This window comes from Plectropomus leopardus, chromosome 1 (assembly GCF_026936395.1).
Source record: "Plectropomus leopardus strain MGB_pleo_1.0 chromosome 1, ASM2693639v1, whole genome shotgun sequence".
Classification (NCBI taxonomy): domain Eukaryota; kingdom Metazoa; phylum Chordata; class Actinopteri; order Perciformes; family Serranidae; genus Plectropomus; species Plectropomus leopardus.
In genome coordinates this window covers 14,629,471-14,654,446 of record NC_142176.1, presented here as the reverse complement: position 1 = coordinate 14,654,446, position 24,976 = coordinate 14,629,471, and the positions used below count along the sequence as shown (strand labels likewise).

Genomic DNA, 24,976 nt, shown 5'->3' with positions numbered 1-24,976 from the left:
TAAATGTGCTTAAGTTTAACTGTCAACTCTGTACATGAATGCACGTTAGCTACCTTTAGTCAGTCCTTTCTGCCTACTAGGTCAGATGCTCTCAGAGGTCTGGTGAAGCAGGGTTCAAAATTCTGGTTAGTGGCAAAACAACATAGAAGTTGTCACAGCTCGTTGTTATTGCACAACGTTCGAGGCATGCTTGACACAATATTTTAATGTTAAAAACTGATGTTAGTTGACTCTGCTTCTTCAGACGTAAGACTAAGCTGCAACCTCCAAGACTGAAAAATAAGGCCAATATTGAAATGCCTACAAACTGCAGTTCATCGAATGGCCACTTGTGAATAAGTGTAAATTGCCCCCCCAAAACTTTTTATAAATGTCCAACTTTAAAGCAGAAATACACATGTCCACAGCCTGGTGAAAAAAAAAAGGTTTTGGTTTCCATAGTTAGTTTTATTATCTTTTACAACTGTATGGAGTTTATTTTTTTTATATACCTCCCCCATTTACATGTTATTAAGGGCCAAAGTTATGCATATTTAAGGGGCGGGCTACTTGAGTTGCAGGTTGTCTGCGAGGTGTTGCCACAATCTGAGTCAGATGAACACCTCTTACCCAAATATGGTCAATTCTGGCTTCAAAACATGAGATGGCAAGCACTGAAATGTTGGAACATGAGGCTCCATAAACAGCAGACCACAAACCGGTGCGTGATGTCACGGTAGATATGTACATTATTTATATATAATGATTTCTACAGTCTATGCTTAAGACAGAGGTTTTTGATCCACATCTGCCACTGTTTCTCAGTTCTTTTTTTTTCTGTATGACCTACAATTTTTTGGGGGCACTTAAAGTGACCCTTGTTTTTTCCTTATTTGATTGATTAGAACAGCTGTAAACATCTCAATTTACAGGCACTATCTGGACAGGACACCAACGTATGACATCATATGCATCTGAATGATTGAAACAACATAGGAATGTGACATTTGTGCACCTTTAAATTAAGCCTTTTAATATGCTCATATTAGTACTATTGCATTATATTACAGTTATTACTATTATTAGAGAAACTCTGATTTTGAATGGGATTCATTTATAAATCTATACTAAAAATCAGTTTTTTTTTTTCATCAGTTTGACAAGAAAGGTTGGTGTAATCAGGCTCTGTTAAGTAGATTGTGACTGGTCCATTTTCTCTTTATCTCATCTTACTGAATACCGACCATTACTGGACATTACTCAGTCACATCTTTGAAGATTCCCAATCATATGATATCTAAAAGTACCAGATCAAAGGCGAGGAGATTAGCTCTTTTATTCTGAACAAGTTCCACTGCTCACACTGAAGAAGCCTCTTTAAAGATGATACAATCAGTTTTTTTTCTTTTTTTTTCTTACACCTGCTGCTGATGAAGTTTGCCTTCGACGGCCATTATTCCAACCAGCAAAATCCACAGTCACCAGCTAAACATGAGAAGCTTGCAGTGTCACAATGGTGACATTGAAAATTCCATTATCACTTCATGCGCCTCTCGAGTAGACAGTTACTGTGTTATTGGTCTAGTGTTACACTTCTGAATGTGAGCCAAGCTTGTAAAGGTGGCATATTAGAACAGGGAAGAAACTGGAGGAGAATGAGCAAATGGAGAATGTGAGAAGGAAATATGAGGGGAAAGATGTGGGAGGAAAGGAGTAAAGGAGTAAAGGATCAGTAAGAAAGCAAGCATGAACAGAAAGTCTTGAGAATCAGCTGCAGCGGAGCACTGATTTCTCTGGAACAGGGAAGAAGTCAGGAGAGTGGGAACAGGAGGAGGAGAAATATTTTGCGCCCCATGATACTTATCAACCGTGGCTCTCAGCTATTTCTCTTGCTTTCCATCACCTGCTCAGGCTTTCCTCATGGCTTTTTCCCCTCAGCTGCAGGCTTGGAAAGATATTACTGACAAGTCAATCTGGGAGCAGTGCCTATTGAACAGCATTTACCCAGTTCTGAATAGGTAGTCCCATCCCGAGCCAAATTCAACCGAGGCCAGGCGTCAAATAGGCCCATCAATTGAGCTATAATGAAGGGGCACAATAGAAGCCAGAGATGCTGCCCACATAATTGTGATACCACACACACGCAGACACTTTTGCTTCTTATCTGCCATGAGACAAGGTTGTTGGGGTCATTAGCAGGACTGCTGGTTAGGGACACATCATTTTCTTTTTTTTTTTTATTGATTTGCACAGAAAGTTCTGCAGCTGTTTTAGAAGGAGCAGATTAGTTCAAACTAATCTTATTTTTTCTGTGAGCTTAAAGTTTTATCAAACAGTGTTCTTATGTGGGAAGAACAGCTTAGGAGAGAGATATTCAACTTATGTCAAGAAGAATGAATGTCCTAAAATCCTAGGAATGTACTAAAATCCTTGAAATGTCATAAAACCGGAGGGATTAACTAAAATCAGAGAAACATCCTAAAATCCTAGAAATGTCCTAAGCTCCAAAAAATGTCCTAAAATCCAAGATACATCCTAAAATTATAGAGCTGTCCTAAAATACTAGATTCAATCTAAAATATTAGAAATGCCCTAAAAATGTATGGGGCTGCTGCTACTGGTCCCCAGATTCCTGGCATTTTGCAGAAGTGGCCCCCAAGCAAAGCAAGTTTAGTATCTGTGTCGTAGGACATGCCTTTAGAAATAGAAAGTATAACACAAAAGGGCTGATAGTATGACATATCTTTCAAATCATTTTTAACAGCAAATTCAAGCTTGCTAGAATTCTGCATCATTGTGTGTCTGGTGACTGAGTAGACTCCCTCGGGAGTTTGCCCTGGTGGGCAGGATGTGTATTAGTGCTCTCGCTTTCTCCCTCACTTTTCTCTGAAACTGACACCTCTCCAGCTTATGTTGACATAACCATTGCCCATTTGTCCTCATCCACACACATCCTAAAACGTTCCAACACAGTAAAGCGGCCCTTTGCTTTGCTAGGTTTAACCGGGAGGTCCTTTTAATGCTCCTTAATCTTTCATGCTGGTCAGTTTGGGCACACAGTACCATACAGGCAATCTTCAAATGAGTAATATTTTGCTACAGCAGATCTCTGTGTGTTGTAGGGTATATCTGTGTCTGTGAGGACCGGCTCTTGACATTACTCTTGGAACATTTTGAGGTGCAAAGACGTGTCATCGGTCCACACAGTAGAAAAAAAAATTAAGCAGACTAAGGCTGTGCTTGCTAATGCACAGAACCAGCACCGTTAATTGCAAATGCTGTACATTTTTATCTGCAGTGTTTATACTAACTGTGAAGTGAGTACTAAAAATCAGTTAATTATATTCTGTTTGTATGGGCTTTTGGGGTTGAAGTTGAAACAATTTAATCTTTGAGTACAATTAAAATTTGGCAATGTGTGGATTTTGATCTCCTTGTTTTTATAGTAGAGTCTTTTTTTATGATTAGTGTTTGTAGCTTCATTCAATATTGTGCATGTCAAATAAGCCAACACGCTTTGCCAGCAGCCAGACATGAGTCACAGATGCTGGAGGCTGCGGGGGGTCATAGTAGTGAACACCCTGTAATAGTATCCTGACTGACAGCATCAGCACTGTTAATGCAAACATCTTAGTTTAGCGCTTATAGTCTCTTTTCCAGCTTCAGAGCCTTATGGCAACAAATGTCTAAGATTTTTTTTTCTACACTTTTTTTTTCTAAACACTCTCTTCCTTTATTTCTGTCAAAGTGGGGAGTAGTGTATTAGCTGCAAAAAATAATAACACTTAATGAGTGCTAGACATGTTGATGACCTTGACCACAAACCTTTACAGCTTCAGCAAGGTTGCACGGGAGCAGTATGACAAGCTGGTGATAATGCACAGCAATATGGAAACGCTGTATCACAACATGCTGGAGTACTTTGCTGTTGATCCGAAGAAGACTTCTGTGGAGGAGCTGTTTACCGATCTCAGCAACTTCCGATCCATGTTCACTGTGAGTATACTGTACTGTAGATTGACCCCTAGTTAAAGCATGAAAAGGTATTTTCTGAGCATGTTATGTGAAAGTCCAAAGGTCATGGGTTGATGTTCATTGGGATATGCAGTACCTGAATTTGTTTTGCAACAAAGAAAGTTTTTGATTACATTTTGATATAAAAATATGATAATTAATGTAGCTTTAATTAGTAATTAATTAATTATTTTACTTCATCCACAAAATTACCATTTTTATATCAATTACTCACTGCGTGCTGCTTAGAATTTGTGAAGAAAACTTTGTTTTTCTCACATGCTTCCACGGTGAATGAGAAATCCAAAAAAGGGAAATTCTTTTTCATGATTTGAAGGTTTCAGAGGTTGCACTGAACATAATGAAAAGTGGTGTAACAAAGCAATAATACTTTGTCACAGTGGTTTTTGTGAATATCTGAACTTGAGTTTTAATATCTCTGCCAGCTTTTACTTGTATTCCATTTCATTTACCCGAAGCATTTTAGTTGCTTGCTGAAAGTAAGGAAGGGAGGTAGAAACAGATGGGTGAGTGAAGAAATTGGCAGAAAGGAAAAACTGTACTTTTTAAAAATGGTATAAGTTTTAAAAATACCTTGTTTTTCTTCAAGTTACTCTCAATTTTAAGGTGGTGTACATGTTAAGAAGAAATACTGCCTCCTTTTTTAAATAGAATAATTTCTGTGTACTTTTACTTTCAATACTTAAGCGCATTCAATAACATAAAATTACTTTTGATACTTAAGTATAGTAAATATCAGATACTCTAAGACTTTTACCCAGGTAATATTCTACTAGGTGACTTTAACATCTACCAAGGTCATTATCTGGTGAGATATCTGTAATTTTAATCAAGCATGGCTTCCAGATACTTCATTCACCACTTATAACGAAGCACTCGTTTACAAACTCACATGAATTGTGCAGAATAATCCAAGTCTCATTTACCTAGTCATATACTCTACTTCCCACAAACATGCATTTTTGCAAAAACATTGCTATTTAAAAATGCTTCTCCTACCTAGTAGCATGCCCTAAGCATGCTCAGGCACGCTTCTCTTCAATGCATAGGACTACTTGTACTGACATGTTAAAAATTAATAAATGCGACTTGGATTGTGTTGCACGAGATGTGTGAGAGTTTGTAAATGGATGCTTTAATATAGTTTTTTTTTTTGTTGTTAAATGTGGTCCCTGATTACTTAAATTCTTGAAGAATTTTTACCTTTTTTGGATTCTACATTCAATGCGGAGGCATGTGAGAAAAACTTTGAAAGTTTTATTCTTGAATTCAAGGTAACATGGTTGGTAATCAACATACAGATGTTGATTTTGCAGATAAAGTATTCCTTAAAGTCCGTGTGACGGGGAGGAGGGGTAGGTTTCAGAGCTTTCAGCCTGATCTGGCGGGGGTGGTTTTTAGTACGTTCTGACCTTCCACCGTGGCTCTGCCTCCTCTTTCTTTCATTTCTATTACTGCTCTCTGACATTAATATTTCAGTCATAATTGCTGATCAGTGACCCTAGGATCTTCATTGAGTGCTCATTCTTTTCTGGAGTACAAGTTTCTTGTGTTTTAGTTGAAAAAAGCATCTTCATATATTACACAAAATTATCTTGGATTGCTAATTCATGTAGACTTTTGTGTTTCATTACACCATTTTAAAGGCATTTTATGATTATTTTGAGTTACAGGTGTATTTGTATTTTGTGTCTTTTATTTAATAATTGGGGGGAAAAAAGTCTACAAGGTCTATTAACCAATTGGATTTGACACTTTTAGTATTTTCATTATTTGGCTACATCACGACACAAAAGCAAATTCTTTTTGTGATTCCCACATCAGTGTCCTGTTGAATAATGCACATCAGAACAGTGCCAGTCCTATGTAGTCCAGTCTCCCCCAGACATTTATGTCATCACTGAGCTCGGTGGCCTTATCTGGCTGGTGCTACTGTGAGCTGTGGAGCTGTGGAGACCCACTGTGTTTAATCAGCAGGATTAGTGGCACAGGCCACTGGGTGCGACAGATAATATTAGCTAATTAGCCTACTAAAGTTCCTGCCCTGCCCCCAACTTAACATCTACCTCACACACACAAATGGATTTCATGCCTCTTTGGCTTTTTTCCTGCACAGTCATTAGTTATGCTTTTGGTTTTCTTGTACTCCTTGCCTGAACATTAACGTGTGTTTTTAAGGAGAATAATTGTTGTGGGCCTGATGTAGACATTTAATGTGCATTTCACACAATGTATACCCTACACATAGTCTGACAAGAGGCTTGTAAAATGTTTTAAACTGACAGACAGCCTAAATTATCATTGGGGCACACAGTAAGTGTGTTTTTGCAAACCTTTTAGATGCCCAGCCACTACACTAACTTCCATCACTCCTATGATGGTCAGTAATGTTTTGGCTTGCCAGATGTGTTATTGGTAAACATCCGATGACAGGATTAGTCGTGAGTCATATCTAAGTGTAGTATATAAAGTACATGTCAATATCTTCAAGAAAAGGGACTGTGTGATTGGGGACCCACATTTGAGCCAAACAGGGATGCTATGTTTAACTAGGTTTTCCAAAACTGTAGTTGCAAAATGTGACAGTTTCATCTCCGTAAGAAGTGTAGAGACTATGCTTTGTGGCATCCTGATTCCTGCATTGTTGCCATATGAAAACGACTCTTGTGGGGTTTGTTGTTTATGTGCTGTGAAATCTCCTGTTGTGAGTCACGTAACGTGTTTGTTTTGTGTATGAGAAAGTTGTGCTGTTCACCTGAAGCATGGAAAAGAGGAGCTGGAAAAATGTCAGGGAGAACCAACATTACAACCTCATTTTGGCCGAAAAAGGCACCTTAAAATGACTGTGGGAGCAATTTAGATATATAAAAATTACCAGGAACTTGTTGTAGAAGATAGATATCCCATTTGCAATGTGTGGGGGGTCCAAAACTTTGAATACATTCCAACATCTTTGAGATAATTGTCAACCCCTGTCTACCCAAGTCAAAACAGTTTAAACTGCCTGGGAGTAGTTCACAGTGTGTTCCTGTACTTTCTAAGTCTTGCGTAGATTTCTTATAACCAACTGTGGAGGTCTGTAGGAGGGGCTGTTGTTCTCTTTCTCTTGTCAGTGTAGCGTACACTCTGTATAGTCTATTCCCATTCAACCACTATAAACAATTTTTCGCTGCCAAGTGTTACACTTTCAAAAATAAATTATAATAAATATAATAAATTATTATATATAATTAGACATTTCATTATTAACAATCTTGGAAACTGGCATCATTCATGTAAACCAGCTAACGGCGGATCGGATATGTACAACAACATTTTTTGTCCACGCTAGATATCAAGTAAAAGCCAGAGACTATTGTGGTACGTTCCTAGAAGTACACTGCACAGCACACTGACAACCAAAAATAAAAGAAAAAGAATGAATACTTTACTCGAAGCAATCTCAGTTGACTGACGGGTCACCGAATGATGATTCAAAGCTTACACTCTAAAGGGGCAACCATAGTTACATTTGTAATAGCTAACTAGGTCAAATGACATTAAAAGTGTTCAGCTTTCACATGAGCACTTTTACATTAAACTATGTGTACAGTACACAGCTAGAAACCTTAAGCCCTGCCCTCTGCCCTTCTAATAAGTCTTGCTTCTTCCTGCTCTTTTTCTTGGTATATTTTTGGTTACCTTTGGTTATTATACACATATACATAATATTTGGGGTTTTTTTATATTCAAAATTAAGCTTTCAGTGAAATTCAAATTAAATCCTAACACTGCTGTTTCATGCCTCTTGCAATCAGTGCAGTTTAGATGGCAATATTGCACAGTTGTACAATAGAAGAGCCCAACCAGGGACTGGGGTTGCAAATTAGCCTAGGCTAGAAACTCTGAATGCAACACATCAGTAATTTGTTCTCGAACTTGTTATGTTCATTGCATTGTCCCTGTCAAATAAACCAGTAAATAAATTGTGCCTTTGGCCAATGTGCGTTGAGGGGGTGAGCACCGAGCTGTGCAACTCCAAGATTTGTTAACTACATGGATGAAGTTGCACAGACCCCATTGCAATGATTGGTTAGCTGCAGGACTCGAAAGTTTGTCTACACCAATTCAAATTTCAGAGCTCTTAGCAGATGGAGTGCTTTGATGAAATGTTGGCTGAGCAAGTCTATAAATATAAAACCTGACCACTTTGACTGCATTTGGTATGAACGACCAGACGTTTGCAGGGACCTAGCTTGCAGCCCTCAACAGGAATGAAACACATATCCTGATCTGCTGGCTGCTGTTTGTGACTCACATGAGACTCACATACAGACAGAAAAGTCAGGACCCCCCAACACACACAGAAAAGTCATAAAAACAGGTTCCCAGGTGCTTTGCTTTTAGCCTGTTGGGTTTTTTTTACCTGTGATATTGATCCCGGTACTTCTGTGTGCTGTGTGCTTTTCCTCACTTTAGTAGCCACAACCATATTCATGACTAGCGTTTGTCAGATATGAACAGATATGAATTTAAAAAAAAAACTGAATGATACAAACCTCTGTATGTTCAATGCATTCATTAAATTCCAATTTATGATAATGAGAGGAATATGTGACATGCAATTGGCTTGATAATGTCTCAAATTGCAGCTGTAATCTGCTTCGTTTTAACTCCACAGCTTTAGTTCTGCTTAAGCGTTTATGTTCTGACCAAACATAACAGTTAATGACTCTGCCCGGGAAAGGTGAACAAGCCAAGTGTTATAAAGACTAGCATTATATGGTCAAAACTCCCATGTAGCTGTTTATTCCCCTGTGTTAGGTCAGCAATTCGTTCAAATGGTCCCATCACACAGACGTATCTTGGGGGAAGCCAAGGCTAGGTCAATGAACGCAGGCATACAGTAAATCTCAGCACCATAACCTCTCGGTCAAATCTGTGTCAGCATTTAGCCTGCTGTGCCAAGGCCCATGCTAATAGGTGCGTGCTCTCTCTAGACCAGTGCCTGGAGCGAATTGAGCCTTGAACTGTGTGTATGTTGTCCGCATAACATGTGTGTGTGTACATGTTTGTTTGTGTGCGTTTGTCATTTTGTGTTGGCTTTTTTTTTTTTTTATTGGAAAAGCTGCTTAGCTTTTTCACACACAAAGATGGACACACACACACTCGTACACACACGTACAGCATGCTCAGTCACCCGTAGGAAGGAGACCCAGGGCGAGGCCGCACATCTGACAGGAATCCAATTGAGCGTGTCTAATGGCGGACATCCAGGAGAGGAGGAGGGGGAAGCAGACCTGCAGTGATGAAGGAGAGCGGAGGGCAATTTCCTCAGAGCTGGTTCTCTCTCTCTCTCTCTCTCTCTCTCTCTCTCTCTCCCTCCCTCTCTCTGCTTCAGCTCAACATAACAGTAAAAACAAATGCTTTGTCAGAAGGCAAAAATCACACGACTCTTCATCTTTTTGTAATTTCAGGCTCTTCACAATCTCTCAAATCAATGTTCCTTCAGTTCTCCTTATTTTTCAATAGTAAGATACTTCTTCCTTTCAATATTGAATTCAGAGTTAAAAACAAATGAAATCTGCCTTCCTTGTGCTTAAAATTAGCTTTTATTTTTTTTTTATTTTACTGTACTCAGTTAATGTCCACACTGACTCTTTCTTACTTTTATATTTCTAAAATTGCTAATTGGTCCTGTGATTTAAGAAGACAGCATGGCCCTTTTGTGCTGGCTGTGATCATATCAATTTCTGTTCTAACAAGGATGTTTTGACGTAATGTTCTTTAGCTGCTCTTTTACTCTTCCACTCTCTTTGTGAAGTTTAAGAGTGATCCTCTTTTAAACAGGCCCACTTGTTGTATTGACCCATTATTGACTAATCATTGCTTTCCTGGCTGCTGGCAGCAGTAAAGGGTCCAGTTTTAAATAAGATGTAATTTTGTCTCCACAGACCTCCTCTGTTGATCTGCATAGCCGTATTATTGAAACCACCTGCCATTTATATTTAGCCATGCTTGCATGGCATTAGGAGTGGCAATGTCATTTCGTTTATTGATCTGTCTGACTGCCACTTTGGACCAGACTGAAATTACTCATAAACTTTGGCATGGATTGTCATATCAATTTGTACAGGCATTCATGGTCTCAAGAGGATGAAGAGGAATTCTACTGACTCTGGTGCCCTGTCATTTTCTGTAGTGCCACCATGTGGTTGACATTAGTGGTTTAAATTGAAATGCCCTCACAACTAATGTGTGGATTGTCTTTAAATTTCCTACAAATATGTAAGGCCCCTTAACAATGAATCTCGGTGTGTTTTGTGATTACCTGGCCTTTCCCCTTATGCCACCAGCAGGTTAAAGTTTTCACTTATTCAGTCACATATGTCAACTTCTGCTCAATGGATCGTCACAAAATTTTTGTGCCAGATGATGCATCCAGATTTCGTGATTCCCTGACTTTTCCTCAAGCGCCACCAAAAGGTTGAAATTTTTGGTTGTTATTGAAATACCTTGGCCATGGCTTGATATATTTGATACTTATGTTCATGGTCCTCTGAGGATAAATTGTATTAATTTTTATCTCTATACTTTAATCCAGCACCATAACATCATTTAACTCAAAGCACCACTGGAAAGAAAGAACATACCAACATGGCTGTAGACTCTTGTTTGATTAAAACTTAACTGTCTTAAAGTGATATTTAGCCAATTTTCAACCAGTTTTGTATTATAACAATGTGGATAGTATGATAAAATGAACTTTCACTCCATCCTACCAGCAGCCAGATCTCCATGCTCACCTCTCTGCTCAAATCATTTTTGCTGGCTCCAGGGCCATTGCTCAAAATAGAGATTGTGCTTCTGTATTTTCATATGTGCGCTACCACAAACAGTATAGAAGTGGATCGAGAAAGAGACAGACCTAACTCAGATAAAACTGTAAAACTTGGCAGTGTCCATCAGATACACACCCAGATTCTGTTACTGTATCGCCTATTTCCTGCCTAAAATGTCTTCAACATATTTTAGTGCACTGTTTAGCTGTAATATGAGAATTTGTGAACAACAGGCGGGGGCCATATTGTTTTCCGTATTGTAAAACTAAGGCTGAGAATACTGAGATCAAACAGTAAAACTAAGCAGTGCTGATCCAATATGAACCAAGAATCTGTTTCTGTGTTGGCCATTTCTCACCTAAAATGTTTTCAGTAATATGTTTTAGTGCACTGTTTAGCTGTGATTTGAGATTGTTACCAGCCAGTTGCCACATTGGTTCCTGTGGAAAAATGGCCAGGCTTCCATTACAACGTCCACCTGCTGGAGCTTTTATAGGTCTAGTGCGGCGCAGTGCATCCTGGTAGTTGTAGGTTTTCTACCTCTTGAGTAAAAGCAAATGCCAGTCTTTTTTTTCTTTTTTCTCTGGTCATGTAGCACCAATTTCAAAAGTATTTGCATATTCCTTCTGCATAAAATAGCCTATGAAATGACCATATCTCCAACAGTGGCCCATATTTAAAATGGTATTGCACAGTTGTCATTTGCGTCATAGGTTTATAGGGCTTGATGGATTCCGTTTTGGTTTTTTTCTTAAACAAAAAACAAATGTAATCATATGTCTTGTATTTGACTCTTCAATAAGAGAGCTGCTTGACAGTGAAGAGGAGAAGGAGTGTCAGAGTTTTGACTACATTCACATTTGTCGTCCATCACAGCTGACTGCTAACCTTGGATCACATAATTGTTCCTTATTGAAAATGTATAATGTGTCAGTACTCTTGCCCTTCCCTTCTCTTTTTCCTCATTCTCTCCGCCTGTGATTTACCAGACTGGATGCCCATTAAGAACATAGTCATTTGTGAATCAGTGGATGCCACGAGCAACTGACAGTTTCATTACATCAAATCAAAGTTAATTTTGTGGAGGGGTTGGTTTCGTTTAAAAATAGAGCTCGGAACAGCTTCAGTGTGTCTCAGTCATTTGGTATTCATCTTCACAGCCTTCTCTCCTCTTCCAATGAATTTCTATAAACCTGCTGAGTGGTGCACATCAGTGTCATTAGCCGCTATTGTCTTTTTATATGAGTGTATTTGGATAAATGTTTAAATTATATGTCTGCTAAGATGCCAAGATGCTGCAATATCATTGAGGTTTTTGTATAGATAGGGAAAATAAATATCAGTGAAAGAGCAAGGTCACAGTGTGGACATGGAGCATCTATTGGGTTCATATATAGCTGTGCTTCACCATTGGACTTAAGTTAACGCTAATAGTAGTGGAGCCATATATTGTATAGTTACACCCCTGCTATTAGTAATTTACAGAGTGTTCATTTTAGTTTCCGTTTTGCTATATTTGGAGTGGCTTGCTGATGTTGAATCGGCAACGCCGATTTGTTTTGAATTCAACTAAACTATATAATTTCCTGTAATGGTCACTTGGACGTACAGTTACTAAGAGGCTGTCAATGAGCTTCAATAAGTGACTGCCCCTCTTCATTGTGCCACTGTGATTTTCCATCATGTCCTACACAGTTTCCGTAGTGTGTGATTTTGTGTGAATCCATTAATGTTGGTTCGGCATTGCTATTCTTCCACTGACCTGCCTGTCAAGCTGAGCTGTGTGAATAGCGCAAGAGGAGGAGAGATGATGAAGAGGAGTTGGGCGTTTGATAAAAGCCCAGACTCCCTTTCTTTAAGTGACTGGCTATTGATCAGGATGGCAATCATGCTAGCACTCTATTAAATCATATGCAGTCTGTCTCTTGGCTGTGGCATTACTGAGCTATTGACATATGAGATTAAGAACCCTTTGGCACAGGAATTATAGAGCCTGTAGCCACAATGGTTGATGTACGGTATGTATCTTACCTATAACATAATTCTTCATATAAAGGCAGAGTAGAATAAATGACTTCTTTTCGACAAGTTAAAAAGTAAGACACTTAAGAAGTAAGCTCCTCCACAGCTCCATCCGCTTGTAAATATTTGATTGCTTCTGGCTTCAAAAACCCAAGTTGGTGAGGACCAAAATGCCAAATTCAAGGCTTTAAAAAAGTGAGTTCACACACCAATGGGTGTCCATTTTTTTATACTGTTAGTTCCGGCTGCAAACAGTGTTGTCGGGGAAATAGGATAGGAATAGGAAATTTCGACAGTGAGTTTACTGCTGTCTACTATTATCGGTTGATACCAATGTTTGACCGAGAAAGCGGTGCATTCCTAAAAAGACATTCCTGCTCTAGGTCCTCATTACCAACCAGAGGTGATGCTTGCAGTATTAACTAGAGCTGTAGAAACTCTCAAATGCTCATTCTCAAATACTTGAACAGCTGTCCATTCAGCTCTGTCCTTAATGTTCTTGGGCCATCGATATGTAATTAATTAGGAAAAGGGGCAACAGCCCAGAAATGTAAAACTGGAATTTGGCGCATATGGTTGAAGTGGAGGTAAACTAAATAAGTATCAAGTCAAAAAATTGACCAATGTTTGTTAAAATGCTCTGATTGGAGTTGATAATCAGCACTTTGTGAATGGAAGGACAGTGGGAGCTCCTATGATTCATTTAACATCATTTGAGTCAGACTGCATTACATCCTAAAAAATGGAATAGAATATGCACACGGGACTGCAATTTTATATATTTTTTTAAATGGTAGTTATTCCAATCAAAATGATATAGTAAAGCGAAAACCTTACATTTGCTTAAAGAATTTTTAAAATAGTTTTGTAGTATATAATATGTATTTTGCATATCTGCAATCAGTAATCTGATTTTTTTTTTTGTAAGTGGTTAGGTGGTAACCACACACATTTTGATTTGCTAATTAAATTCTAGGTTTGGGGTTAAGTAAAATTCAGGCGGTTTCAGGTGTGGATTTTGTTTACAGTGTACAGGCAGATAGTGTGGTAGATATCAGCATCCTCCCACACAGCAGCACCTGTAGGCTGTTCTCAGTTCAGCATCTAACTGTACAGCCTGAATTGTATTGCTGTTAGCATTGCTGTTGAGCTCACACAGTGGCCATAGGGTGATGCTAAAGCTTTCTTACTGACCCTAACATATTCTATTGACATATATGCATAGTGACTTGATCATTTTAGTGAGGGCATTTTCATACTTTATACATTTTATACTGTGTTAGTATCATGTTTGGGAATATTTTCCCACTCTTTGTTTTATATTGTAAGGTTGTGCTGCCAGGGATTTTTTCAGGCCCTGAAAAAGACTGAAGAGAGAAAAACAAAAAAGAACAAGCAAAACTTTGGTACAGAGCTTTAATAAATTCTAAAAAAAGATTTTTTTGGGCTGTGTAGGAAAGAGGAAAAATTAGAAAATAATGTTTTTGAAAAGAAAAGCAGCGTCTATCCATGTCTTTACGTCAGCGTTACATCACTCATACAGATCCCTGGTGTCTGAAGTCCCTGGTGCCAAGTTGCTTTTGTCTGGCAAAATCCGGGTGTCAATCTACCTAAGGAGCTTTATCTGACTTTAATGGTGTCTGATGAAGATGTCTGTGGTGTTTGACAGCTGCTTCTGCCTTTGAAAAGCTCTGCCCTGCTGTAATTAACCCCACTTAGCAACCCGTCTTGTTTTGTCTCATTTTTTCCCCCATCTTTTCCTCACTTTATCTCTCTCTCCCTCTTTCTGTCTCTCTCTCTCCCCTCACAGCTAGCACTGAAGGAGAACCTGAGGCTGAGGGAGTCAGAGGAGAAACAGAGGAGAGCACGGGCAGCGAAGGAGAAGGCTGAGCGTGAAAAACAGGAGAGAGCGCAGAAGAAGAGGAGACTGCTGGAAGTCAATGCAGGTAGAGACCGTTCAGTCTGCTTTGCCCCTCCACTCTTGCATCATCGAGGCATTTACAGGGCGCAGAATCAATCTGGGGGCAAATGGTGCAAAAGATCATTCAAACAAAATGACTAATTTATGAGACAAACATAAATCCCATTTAATGGATTAGAGAAGACACCTATTTTCTCAAAATGCTGTGTTTTATCTATTCAAAAACTAAACCCCACATCTCCTTAGAATGCATTTTGATTGATGGACAAGTAGTTAATTAATGCATGAAATTATTTCAGTTTAAAAAAAGTTATTCTGTTCATGTCAGCTCAGTTGAAACTAGTGTGGGCTTTTATTACATCTGACCATTTAGTCCATCAAATGTAGTTTCCCACTTATGGAAAGCATACATTATGAAACTAGTCATGACTACACTGTAATAAGCTGTCGTGTTAATGTGTCAGACGAAGGCAACTTTCACATTGTTTTGCCTTTCCTTGATTAATGAACCTCTAAGCAAGGCAAGGTTCTCGACATGTAGTATTGTGCACCTTACAGCCTTGAAATTTAAAGGTATTATTGTGATTATTATTAATTAGTTATTGATCTAGGTGTAGCTGACCACGTCATGCTTGACCTTTCTTGTGAGGTCAGAGAACAGAACAGCATTCGTCAGGGTTTCAGTGTATTGTCACAGGACACTTCGCTAGGAAAAATGATCGCTAAAATGACCTTTAACCCAGGTCACCTGGTTGAAGGAGAGCCACTATACCCACAATTCAACCAGTCTGTTAATCTATATAAAGGGTTATGGCTGAATCGCAGCTGATGTATTTAATATTAAGTTTTAACATTGCACATTGAAAAGCCCAAGTCTTGAACTAGGACACAAGCAAAAAGGTTTGATGTCACACAAATGCAGCCAAATGCTCCATGAAGAATCATCTGCCTAAAGTAAAAATCAGCTGGCTTGCTGAAATACTTAAACACTGTACTCTAATTGCTCCTTTCCCCCCAATCCATTTAGTTTAAAAACATGTTAGCCTCAAAATGAATAGAAGAACAAGTTGGAACATTTTAAAAAGGTACCAGGAATACGATATCTCAGAAAAGTTTCAAGTCAAATCCAGACCACTGTGGGAATAAAGCCCGAGTATTAATAAAGCCCATTTATTAATTTGAATGAATGATTGAGGGTCAGCTATTGTGCACAAAGGAGTCAGGCATAAAACTGGGTTGTCCGGCACAGAAGTTGAACCTGGTTAAATTTTTGTTGACCACAGCTCTGGAGTCCAACAAATCACATACAAGTGCACCTTCCTGGTATATTACTTTAGTCCTTTTTACACAGAGATTGTGCTATATAGGGTAGCGAATAAGGCCTTTCTATCTTCCATCTTGCATTTTTACACAGAATCAAACAACAGTGGCTTCATGCCGCTTCAGTGTGTGATTTTTCAAGCCCCCAGGAAGTACGCCAGGCTCTGATGCAAATTTTACATAGTGGCCAAAAGTGGCATTACACCATCTGGGTCGGTCACATGATGCACACTGGCCCTCCCAAAACCCCCGCAAAATGACTGCTATCACTAACTATATTTAAACCAGCCAGTTTGATAACATTTGAAAAGTCGAAAAGAGCCACAAGATCAATGTTTTTAGACCGACATGCAAACTAGTGAGGTACTAATCCAGAAGTCAGTTGCTTCACCAATGGAAGTTACCTGCTCAGGCACACTCGGCCGCTTTCAGCTGTTGTGAGTCTCTTGTATGCATGCTCTATGGGCCAGTAGACCTGGGTATTTTACACAATCCTACACCCAGAAAACGAGGCCCTACCCCCATCAAGACTTCCCTATAATACATCTACGGTGATTTTAGATTGCATGCCAGAATTGCAGAAGCAAAAGAGGTGTGACAGGCATGATATTTAGCACAAAAGAGGCTGCCTCTCATGTGACATATTATATATGTTTTGTCAGTGCTTTAAACAATGAAAATGGCATAATATGCCTGTAACAATCATTTACTGCCGTTACATGACGGATTATCTTGTCCTCTGCTTGGAGGGTAAGGAGCTTCATGATCTCCTTGGTCTCCCAATATGCAGACATTACAGCCACTGTTCTTTTTTGACTTAGTTGCAACTGCTGCTACCTGCTTTAGAAATCTCTGCGGTGGGTCACGCACAATACGTCAACAAAACATCACAACTGTCCAGCCCATGATCCTTTCCTGCTTGTTGTCCCTTTTATACAGACCCTGTTTTGCTGCTGTTACTACTTCCGCTGACGCCTTACATGGGAGACAACACTGTTCCCCCATTCCATAATCGTACTTTTCATACAGACGCAGAGGCAGCATATTGGCAAAATATTAATACCTTGAACAGGCAGCGTAAAATGGGGCTTATGTAATGTGTAACATGTTTCTACTGTTTACCCTTCAATAATGTTTAAAAACAATAAAATAAGTGACCCTGTAATTACTTTCCACACCAGCAAAATAATGTATTATATAAACAAACTCATGTATCTGTTACTCAAACTGGACTTCCTGGTTAATATTTCATGTCTCACTGCTACCCCTAAAACATAGTTGCTTTTCCTATGGTACTTTACTGCACTTTTATCCAGTGACTGGTGAGTAAAAATACCTTTGTTTAGGTAACACAGCTCACTGTAAAATTCAATATTTATCACCTGGACTTGAGCAGAAGTGCAAGCGTTTTCAGACTTTATGATCAATATGTTGCTTACTGATAAGAGTATGACAGGTTTCTGAGTTGAACTGGAAGACCTCTGCTTTTGCTTTGAAAAATTGGTATTTTTATTTAATCAAAAACATGTTGTTGAGTCTCCTTTGATGTTCTGCTGCACTGGATAAATAATTTACTGATTACATCCTGTATTGATAGATGGAGCTATGATTTCAACTTTGACCATATTTCAGGCAATATGTGCTTTTGCACTTGGTGTTTGGCTTGCTTGCATATTGTCAGTAGATGTTTGGGGATTATATGGATTTTTTTTTTTCTCAAACTCTGTCCTCTGCTGTGGCCCTGAGGCATAATATAGCTAGAACGAGAACTTGATTTACCACTCAAGTTCAGACATAGCTATGAAGAAGGCAATGTCTACCTTATGCCAGAGCATCTGGTTCTAACTGCCAGTTGTTGTTTTTTTCTGTTTGTTTTGTTTTTTTCCTTCCCCTTTGGAGCATGGTTGATGCCATAAACTTGCTCAACAGTGCAGCCTCCAGACCCATTTTCCAGTGCCAAAGCCAAGGCTGGCAGAGCAGCCAAGCTTGGCAGTCATCACCCTGCACCAGCATCTATAGCAAACATGACTATGCCAGCCACTGCAGAACTCCTGTAGATGCTAGAGTGCAAGGAGAGAACCGCCATGCTCCATCCAGGCCAAAGTACTGCTGTGGGCATACTGTCTATGGCCAAACCAAGGCCTCTCTTGGCTAAAACATAATACACATGTCTCCATTTGCCACAGAGCGCCTGAAGTTTTACAGTGCTCTGCATATCCAAATGAAGGGTCATGTCCAGTTGAAGCTAATGAACAGGATTCTGGTGGATGTGTTATGTACTGTGTGTTGGTTGGATAGTGTTGGTTGTATCTCACCTTCTGTTCTGCACAGGTTATCCAAAAAAACAGGTATAGGGTTAAGCCCTAAAGTGAACTACTCCAAGTGGGCCAGGGTTGTATTATTTGTGTTTATATCATTAAAAGTCAACTTTATTGTCAATTATGCCATGTGTATAGGACATGGATGGAATTGTAATGCTGTTTCTTTCAGACCCCCAGTGTTAACATGCAAGTACACAAACAAAAAAACAGAAAAAGTACAAGGAGTAGTTAACTACAAAATACATATAAGAAAATTGCAATTAAAGGAAGGCATACAGTATATGAAAACACACAAGAACCAACTTCAGTACAGCAGCAACTTCATGTAAAAATTGGAAGTGATCAGTTACTTCTAAGAAGAAGTGAATGATTATTGTGCAAATGGGAAGAATAGTGGAAATGTAATAAATGGTTCAGTTGTAATAAATAGTGCAATACAGCTTACATATGTGTGAGTAACATTAAAAGAGGGATTTGCTCTGAAGTGTCTCCCAGAACAGGGACACAATCAAAGCTTAAGGAGGCTTGGTAATGTTCATCGATTAATGATGACTGGTATGCAGATGTAGGCTCTGTGCCTGTAATTTGTAGACACCATATCTGGAGAGGGTGCTTCTACCTATACTGAACCATTAAGTTAGGCTAAAAGTTCATATTTGAAATATGAAGAAAATATCCAAGTTTCAGTCAGTTTGTAGTGTTTGCAATATTTTAATGTTCAAGTTATTAAAAAAAGAAATGAAATCCAGAGTGTGAGACAGAGAGACATGCTTTGCGCCTACATGTTTACCCAATGGTCTTAAATTAGCCATCTTACTGAACATGTCTGCTGTAACACAACACAGTCCCCAGCATGTAGCATGTTGGTGGCAGCATCATGCTGTGTGGATGTTTATCTGCAGAAGGCCCTGGAAGGCTTGTGACGGTACACAGTAAAATAAATACATAATATAGATAAATCCTTAAAACAAATCCTTGCTGCATTCTGCAAGAAGTGCAGTTTGTGGAACATTCTAATTTCCAGCAAGACTGTCTTAAGAACAGAATCCAGACCACAATAAAATTAAGAGTTTAGATGCCATGAAACTCAACAGAGCTGCAGTTTTGTGAGGAAGAATGAACATTGTAGTGTCCAAATTAGGGATGTCAGTTTGAGTTAATTTTTCTTTCTGCAGACCAACAGCCATAATCTGGTATCTAATTGTTTTTTAAAGAAAAATGCAACATGATGATAAATACAAGAGCCCTTTCCTTTTTGTCCAGCACTCTATTGACTCAGTTAGCTTTATCGCTGCATTCCATAATGCTATCCATTTACAGATGGTGAAATTATAGTGCATGTGATGTAAATGTATTGCCTTTTATTTTATGTCGGTATGGCTGACAGACAACCAGTTAGTTGCATTAACATCCTTGGCTGCTCTGCTCTGTGCACCACTTCGGTTGAGTGAGAGCTAGCAGTGCTGCGCAATCGCTATTACTGTTAGTAAAAGCATCCCTGTGGCAGGACACTGTTGCTGTTGAAACATAGATGGCCACCCTCCAGCCTCCTTCCAGGTCACGTCCATGAGTATGTGGCTTCGCAAACCCCATTTAGCATTGTTAACTATATTAGCACCGCTACCTGTACTGACACTGCTAATGGTGCTAACAGAGCCAACCGTTATAACAAAGTTAACAATGCTAAGTGGGGTTTGCGGATCAAAATGAAGACATTTATTTAATGGGGCAACTTGGAAGAAGAGAGGAGGGTGGCTATCATGTAGCCACAGCAACACCATTCGGTCGGGACGGCGTTACTTGAAGTAATTGCAGAAAGAGCAGCACTGCTAGCTCCCAGCAGACCAAGGTGGTGCACAGTGCAATAAACTGAAGAGTAGTAAAACTAACCTACAGAAAGACACACATACCAGATTAATAATATTCACAGCAGTTAACTGATTAATAGTTCAACATTGACATTATAAAGTGATAAGTAACATAAATTGCTGCCCTTTATAATTATTGATTTAAAGAGGATGAATAATTGTTAAATCAAACTTTTTGTTTTCATATATTAATTTTATTTAATTTAATTTTTTTTGTTTATCAGTGTCAGTGAAAAATATGATTACAGTACATCCACTTTCTTTAGTGCTGTAAACCAAGAAACTTAAACACCCTCTATTGACACTGTATTTATGTCCTTATGTGAATTTAAATGATTCTTGCAAGTTTGCAGCTCCATCAGAGTGACAGCTTGGACTTATTTCCCCCATGTGTGAGCTGAGTTGTATTTCACTGCAAACTTTCCATTTCAGAAAAGTAGTTCAGAAATAAGAAAATCATAAGAATAAACTTCAGCCAAATTTTGTCAGAAAGGCTTATACAAATATGCCTAGAGCTTGAAATTTATTTAGATACGCTCAAATTAAGATAAAGCTAAAGGCAAACTCAGTGACATCCCCAAGAAGTGATGTTTCTGGCAATGTATGACACACACGCGCACACGCACACATACACATAAATACACACAGATTGTTAGGATGAAATGAATATGTGATAGAGATTTGGCATTGTGCTGCCAACCCAGGACGGGATTTACTCACTCTCTCGCCGCCTCACACTCTCTCACTCTGTCTGTCTCTCAGCCTATTTATTAACTAAAGAGCTTTCTCTTTGTTTGTCAGCGAGGATTGTCCTCAATGGAGATTTTCTATGTAATCATCTGATTATCCATCAATTCCCTAAAAACCCCCAGAGAGGCTCCATAGCCACATTATGCTGAAGGGCACAGCAATGACAGACAGGGGAAGGAAGGGGGGAGGGCTTCCTGGAGGAAATGATCAAAATGGATTTTAGCTTCGTTACTTGCTACAGGTATCTGCATTTAGTTTGGTTTTAGCTTTGCCTACTTATGCATTTGTGAAATGTGAGCTTCCCCCGGCTTCCTTCTCATTTCTCTCCGTCTCTTTTACCTGCCACAGACTGGGCTACTACCTACACGATAATATGCAGCCTGGTTTCGTCATCTGCACTGGCGTTCTGGCAGTCAGGGAGAGAGAGAGAGGGAGAGCATCAGCTTGCATACATTTGCATAGAGCCCTATGGAGATTGAAATTCAGATTGAATAGGTGTTTTTTCCCCTCCTCCTCTAGCTGTGCCTGGCTTGTGTATGACAAATCTGTTGCATTAACTCCCAGGGTAGGCCAGAAGCGGGAATGTTTGTGGAGCGACAAATTACACATCAGAGCTTTATTTAACATTCCCTACATGGCTACAAGCGATGAACTATTAAGACGTCAAATAGAAGAACAGCTAGAGATGCAACCCTGCATGCAAAGATGCTAAAAGCATAGGAGGGGCATAAGAAAGAGAAAGAGAAAAAGAAAGAAAGAAAGATGCTATTGCGAACCCTGTATGAGACAGCCTATGTTCTCATGGGGTAGTTCGAAGATACTATAGGCAAAGTAATGCCATCTGTATCATGCTTTACTATTAAAGTGGTGCTCGCATAGTTGGTTGACATTTGTCGAGTATATTTGATACAGATAGCGACATTTTGGCTGAAACCAGTGGCAACACAAATTACCAAATGGAAGGAAACAATTAATCTTCAGTGTTGAAAGAATAACTGATAAAATGTGAAACCTAGGTGAAGTCTTTGAGTCAAGATGGGACCGTATTATAAAAACTGTATGATATGATTATTTGTAAAAATACAAAATACAATATTGCTTTGGAGAGGAGGTAGATTGTGTGTGTGTGTGTGTGTGTGTGTGTGTGTGTGTATATGTGTATGTGTATGTGTGTGTGTGTGCACGCGTCTGTTTACGCGTCTTTGTTGATCAGTACGTTTGTGTGTGTGTATGGATGGAGGTGGCTATGGGGGGGTGTGGGTAAAATTTATGGAAAGGTGGATGGATTAACACAAAGGCATGGCACCAAATTAAGGTCAGGAGCTAATAGTGAAGAATAAAAATAGGGTAGAAACTAATGAACACATACATGGAGAACTTGAAAAAGACTGATAAGGCAGAATCAAAAGTACATAAGTATGTAAGAATAAACAATGTCAGGCCCAAATCTAATGTTCATTTTCTTTTATTTTCTTTTTCTTTGTGTTTGATTGTTTTCGGTTTTTAGTCATTTAAGGTTATTTAAGGTTACTATACTGCCTCTGTTTTTCTTTCTCTTTTTCCTTCTTGTTTTCTTAAGGAAATATCTCATTTTATGGTTCATCAATTAATGTGTATCAGCAACCAAAGTATGGTTCTGTACAAAGTGTAATGCAAAGTATTGTTAAGATTTACATATATCCAGGGCTCCTGCAGATCCTTAAAAAGTCTTAAAAGGCATTAATTTATTTATCTAAAAATAAGGCCTTCACTGGTATAAATTGACTTAAATTAATCTTTCGAAAGTCTGAAAAATGGCCAGACACGGGAAGTGGGATTTTATGATTTTTTTTCTTTCTGACGTTGCATTGTAAAATCTAAAACTATTTGTTAACTTTTTGTTAAATAATTCAAAAAATACCTTCCCTAAAGTCATCATGATGGGAATCCAAGCAGTGGAATCTTATATGCTGATGGAGAAACACAAAATTGTCCAGAAAACGACCAGAAATGCCAGATATTTCCCACTTCTGTTGGTTAACTAAATAGATACCTTTATGATAATATGCTATGTTTACATGATTTAGATAATCTTAATTTTTCATTGGACAAAAAAGTCAAACATTTGGGCAAAATAAAATTGTCCTTTTTCAATTTTGGTTATTAGAAAATTAGTCTTAAACTGGTATTAAAAAAGTCTTAAAAAGTTTTAAATCTAACTTGCCATAAGCTGTGGGAAACCTATCTTTCTTTACCTTGCTTTGTTATGGTGATACACATATATTTGTGATTCGCAAAAATTCCTTAATAATGGAAAAAAAAGTATCTTTGATACTCCTTGCACTACTGTTTGCTAGAACTTTGGACAGTCCCAACAAACTGTTGGGAGGTTCTCTGTTTCTGTGCTCTCTGAGTGCTGGTCTGTCATCTTCCCTGAGGTGTGAATGTGTTGGACCCAACGCAAAGCCAGTTATTGCTAAAACAGTTGGAGGAATCAAAGGCCTCTATGGCGTGAAGCTTCAAATTAGTCTGCTGAACCATGTTCACAAGTGTGTTTCTGTTGAACCCAGCTGTGCTGGTATAGTACCACAGTACATGAGTGCTGCACAGACAGTGGAAAAAGCCTGTTATTACTGCTAGTTGGTGGTGAAGCCATATTGGTGGTGCCGAGTGGGTGCAGTTACTCTTCAGAGTGTTGTTTTTGTTTGCAAGGGTGTCGTAATTTGCTCTGCTGTCTTTTTGGGTCTTGAGTCGGACATTCTTATGTCTTCTTAAACCTAACCATTACTCACCATTATTCAAAAAGGAAATTCACACAAAAATAACATTAGCCAAGTGAACCTGAATTCAAATTCCTTCCCTTATATATTAAATAGGTATTATTTTTTGTTTTTGGCTACATTCCTTAATAGAGATTGTATTAAGGCACTTCTTGCCTTTTTAATCAGTAATCGTGGACTGATCAGGTTTTCTTGGACTGACTTAAATTAGTCTTTTTTTTTTAAACCTCTCCTTTTCAAATCAACACCAATTCCATCAACACTGATTTTTCATCATCCACTGAATAGCTTGGCTACTTGCTTCTCAAAGTATCAGCAAAGTAGAACAGAGCGTATTCAATAGAGAGAGAAGGGGCTGACTGGCCTTATTGCACCATTTGTCTTCTAACCGTCCAAGGGAACACAGTGGTCAGCCTGCATTCATTGTACTCAGGCATGTCATTTTCTCCCCTTAGCTTTTCTATCCCAGCCCAATTGACCCTATTTCTTGACTCGATCTAGCCCACCTCTGCTACACAACGCTACAACCGGGTCGTTGTCCTGATGTTAAGTGCCACATCCTGTTGAGTGAAGTGGCGAGAGGCGTCAGTCCAGGTCTGAATAGAGGGTAGACACTGACGCGCGCACGCACGCACGCACGCACGCACGCACGCACGCACGCACGCATGCACGCACATACGCATGCACGCACACACGCACGCACGCACACACACACACACACACACACACACACACACACACATGTCCAGACAATGGAAAACGCTGTTCTGAACAGGCTCTGATTAAATAGATGGAGGTGGAGGTTAAAGCTTTGTCTGGATTCTTCTCCCAGAGTTTATTCTGTTGTTTTGTGGTGGAGAGTAAACACCTTTCTGCTTTTATCTTTTTGTTGATCGGACTTGTACAAGTCTTGTACATCTACATTTGTACACCACACATTTACACACATTTGTTTTCTTTTTTCTCCAACAAAGAGGACAGTGAAGCTAGATTTGCCACAGTTGAGCTCATTTGGCTCGCGTCCTGCTAGAATCCCGGGAGCTTACTGTAGAACCGGAATGAACTAGATGTGAACACAAGGTAGACACTCCAACTATTCTTTAAATAGACATCAGTAAGTGCTGGACTAGTTTGTAAGAATTTCTTAATTCTCTGTAAAAGTTAAAGCGAAAAAGTCTCC

The 24,976-nt window shown here is 39.0% G+C and overlaps 1 protein-coding gene across 1 annotated transcript in view; it reads left to right on the top strand.

Annotated features, from left to right (window-relative positions):
• The window catches only part of diaph3 (diaphanous-related formin 3), a 217,588-nt gene that overhangs the window by 124,569 nt on the left and 68,043 nt on the right, over positions 1-24,976 (top strand). Inside the window, exons 26-27 of the mRNA XM_088076055.1 lie at positions 3,812-3,975; positions 14,668-14,803. Coding sequence (XP_087932181.1) covers positions 3,812-3,975; positions 14,668-14,803 — 300 coding nt within the window. The remainder of the gene's footprint in view (positions 1-3,811; positions 3,976-14,667; positions 14,804-24,976) is intronic.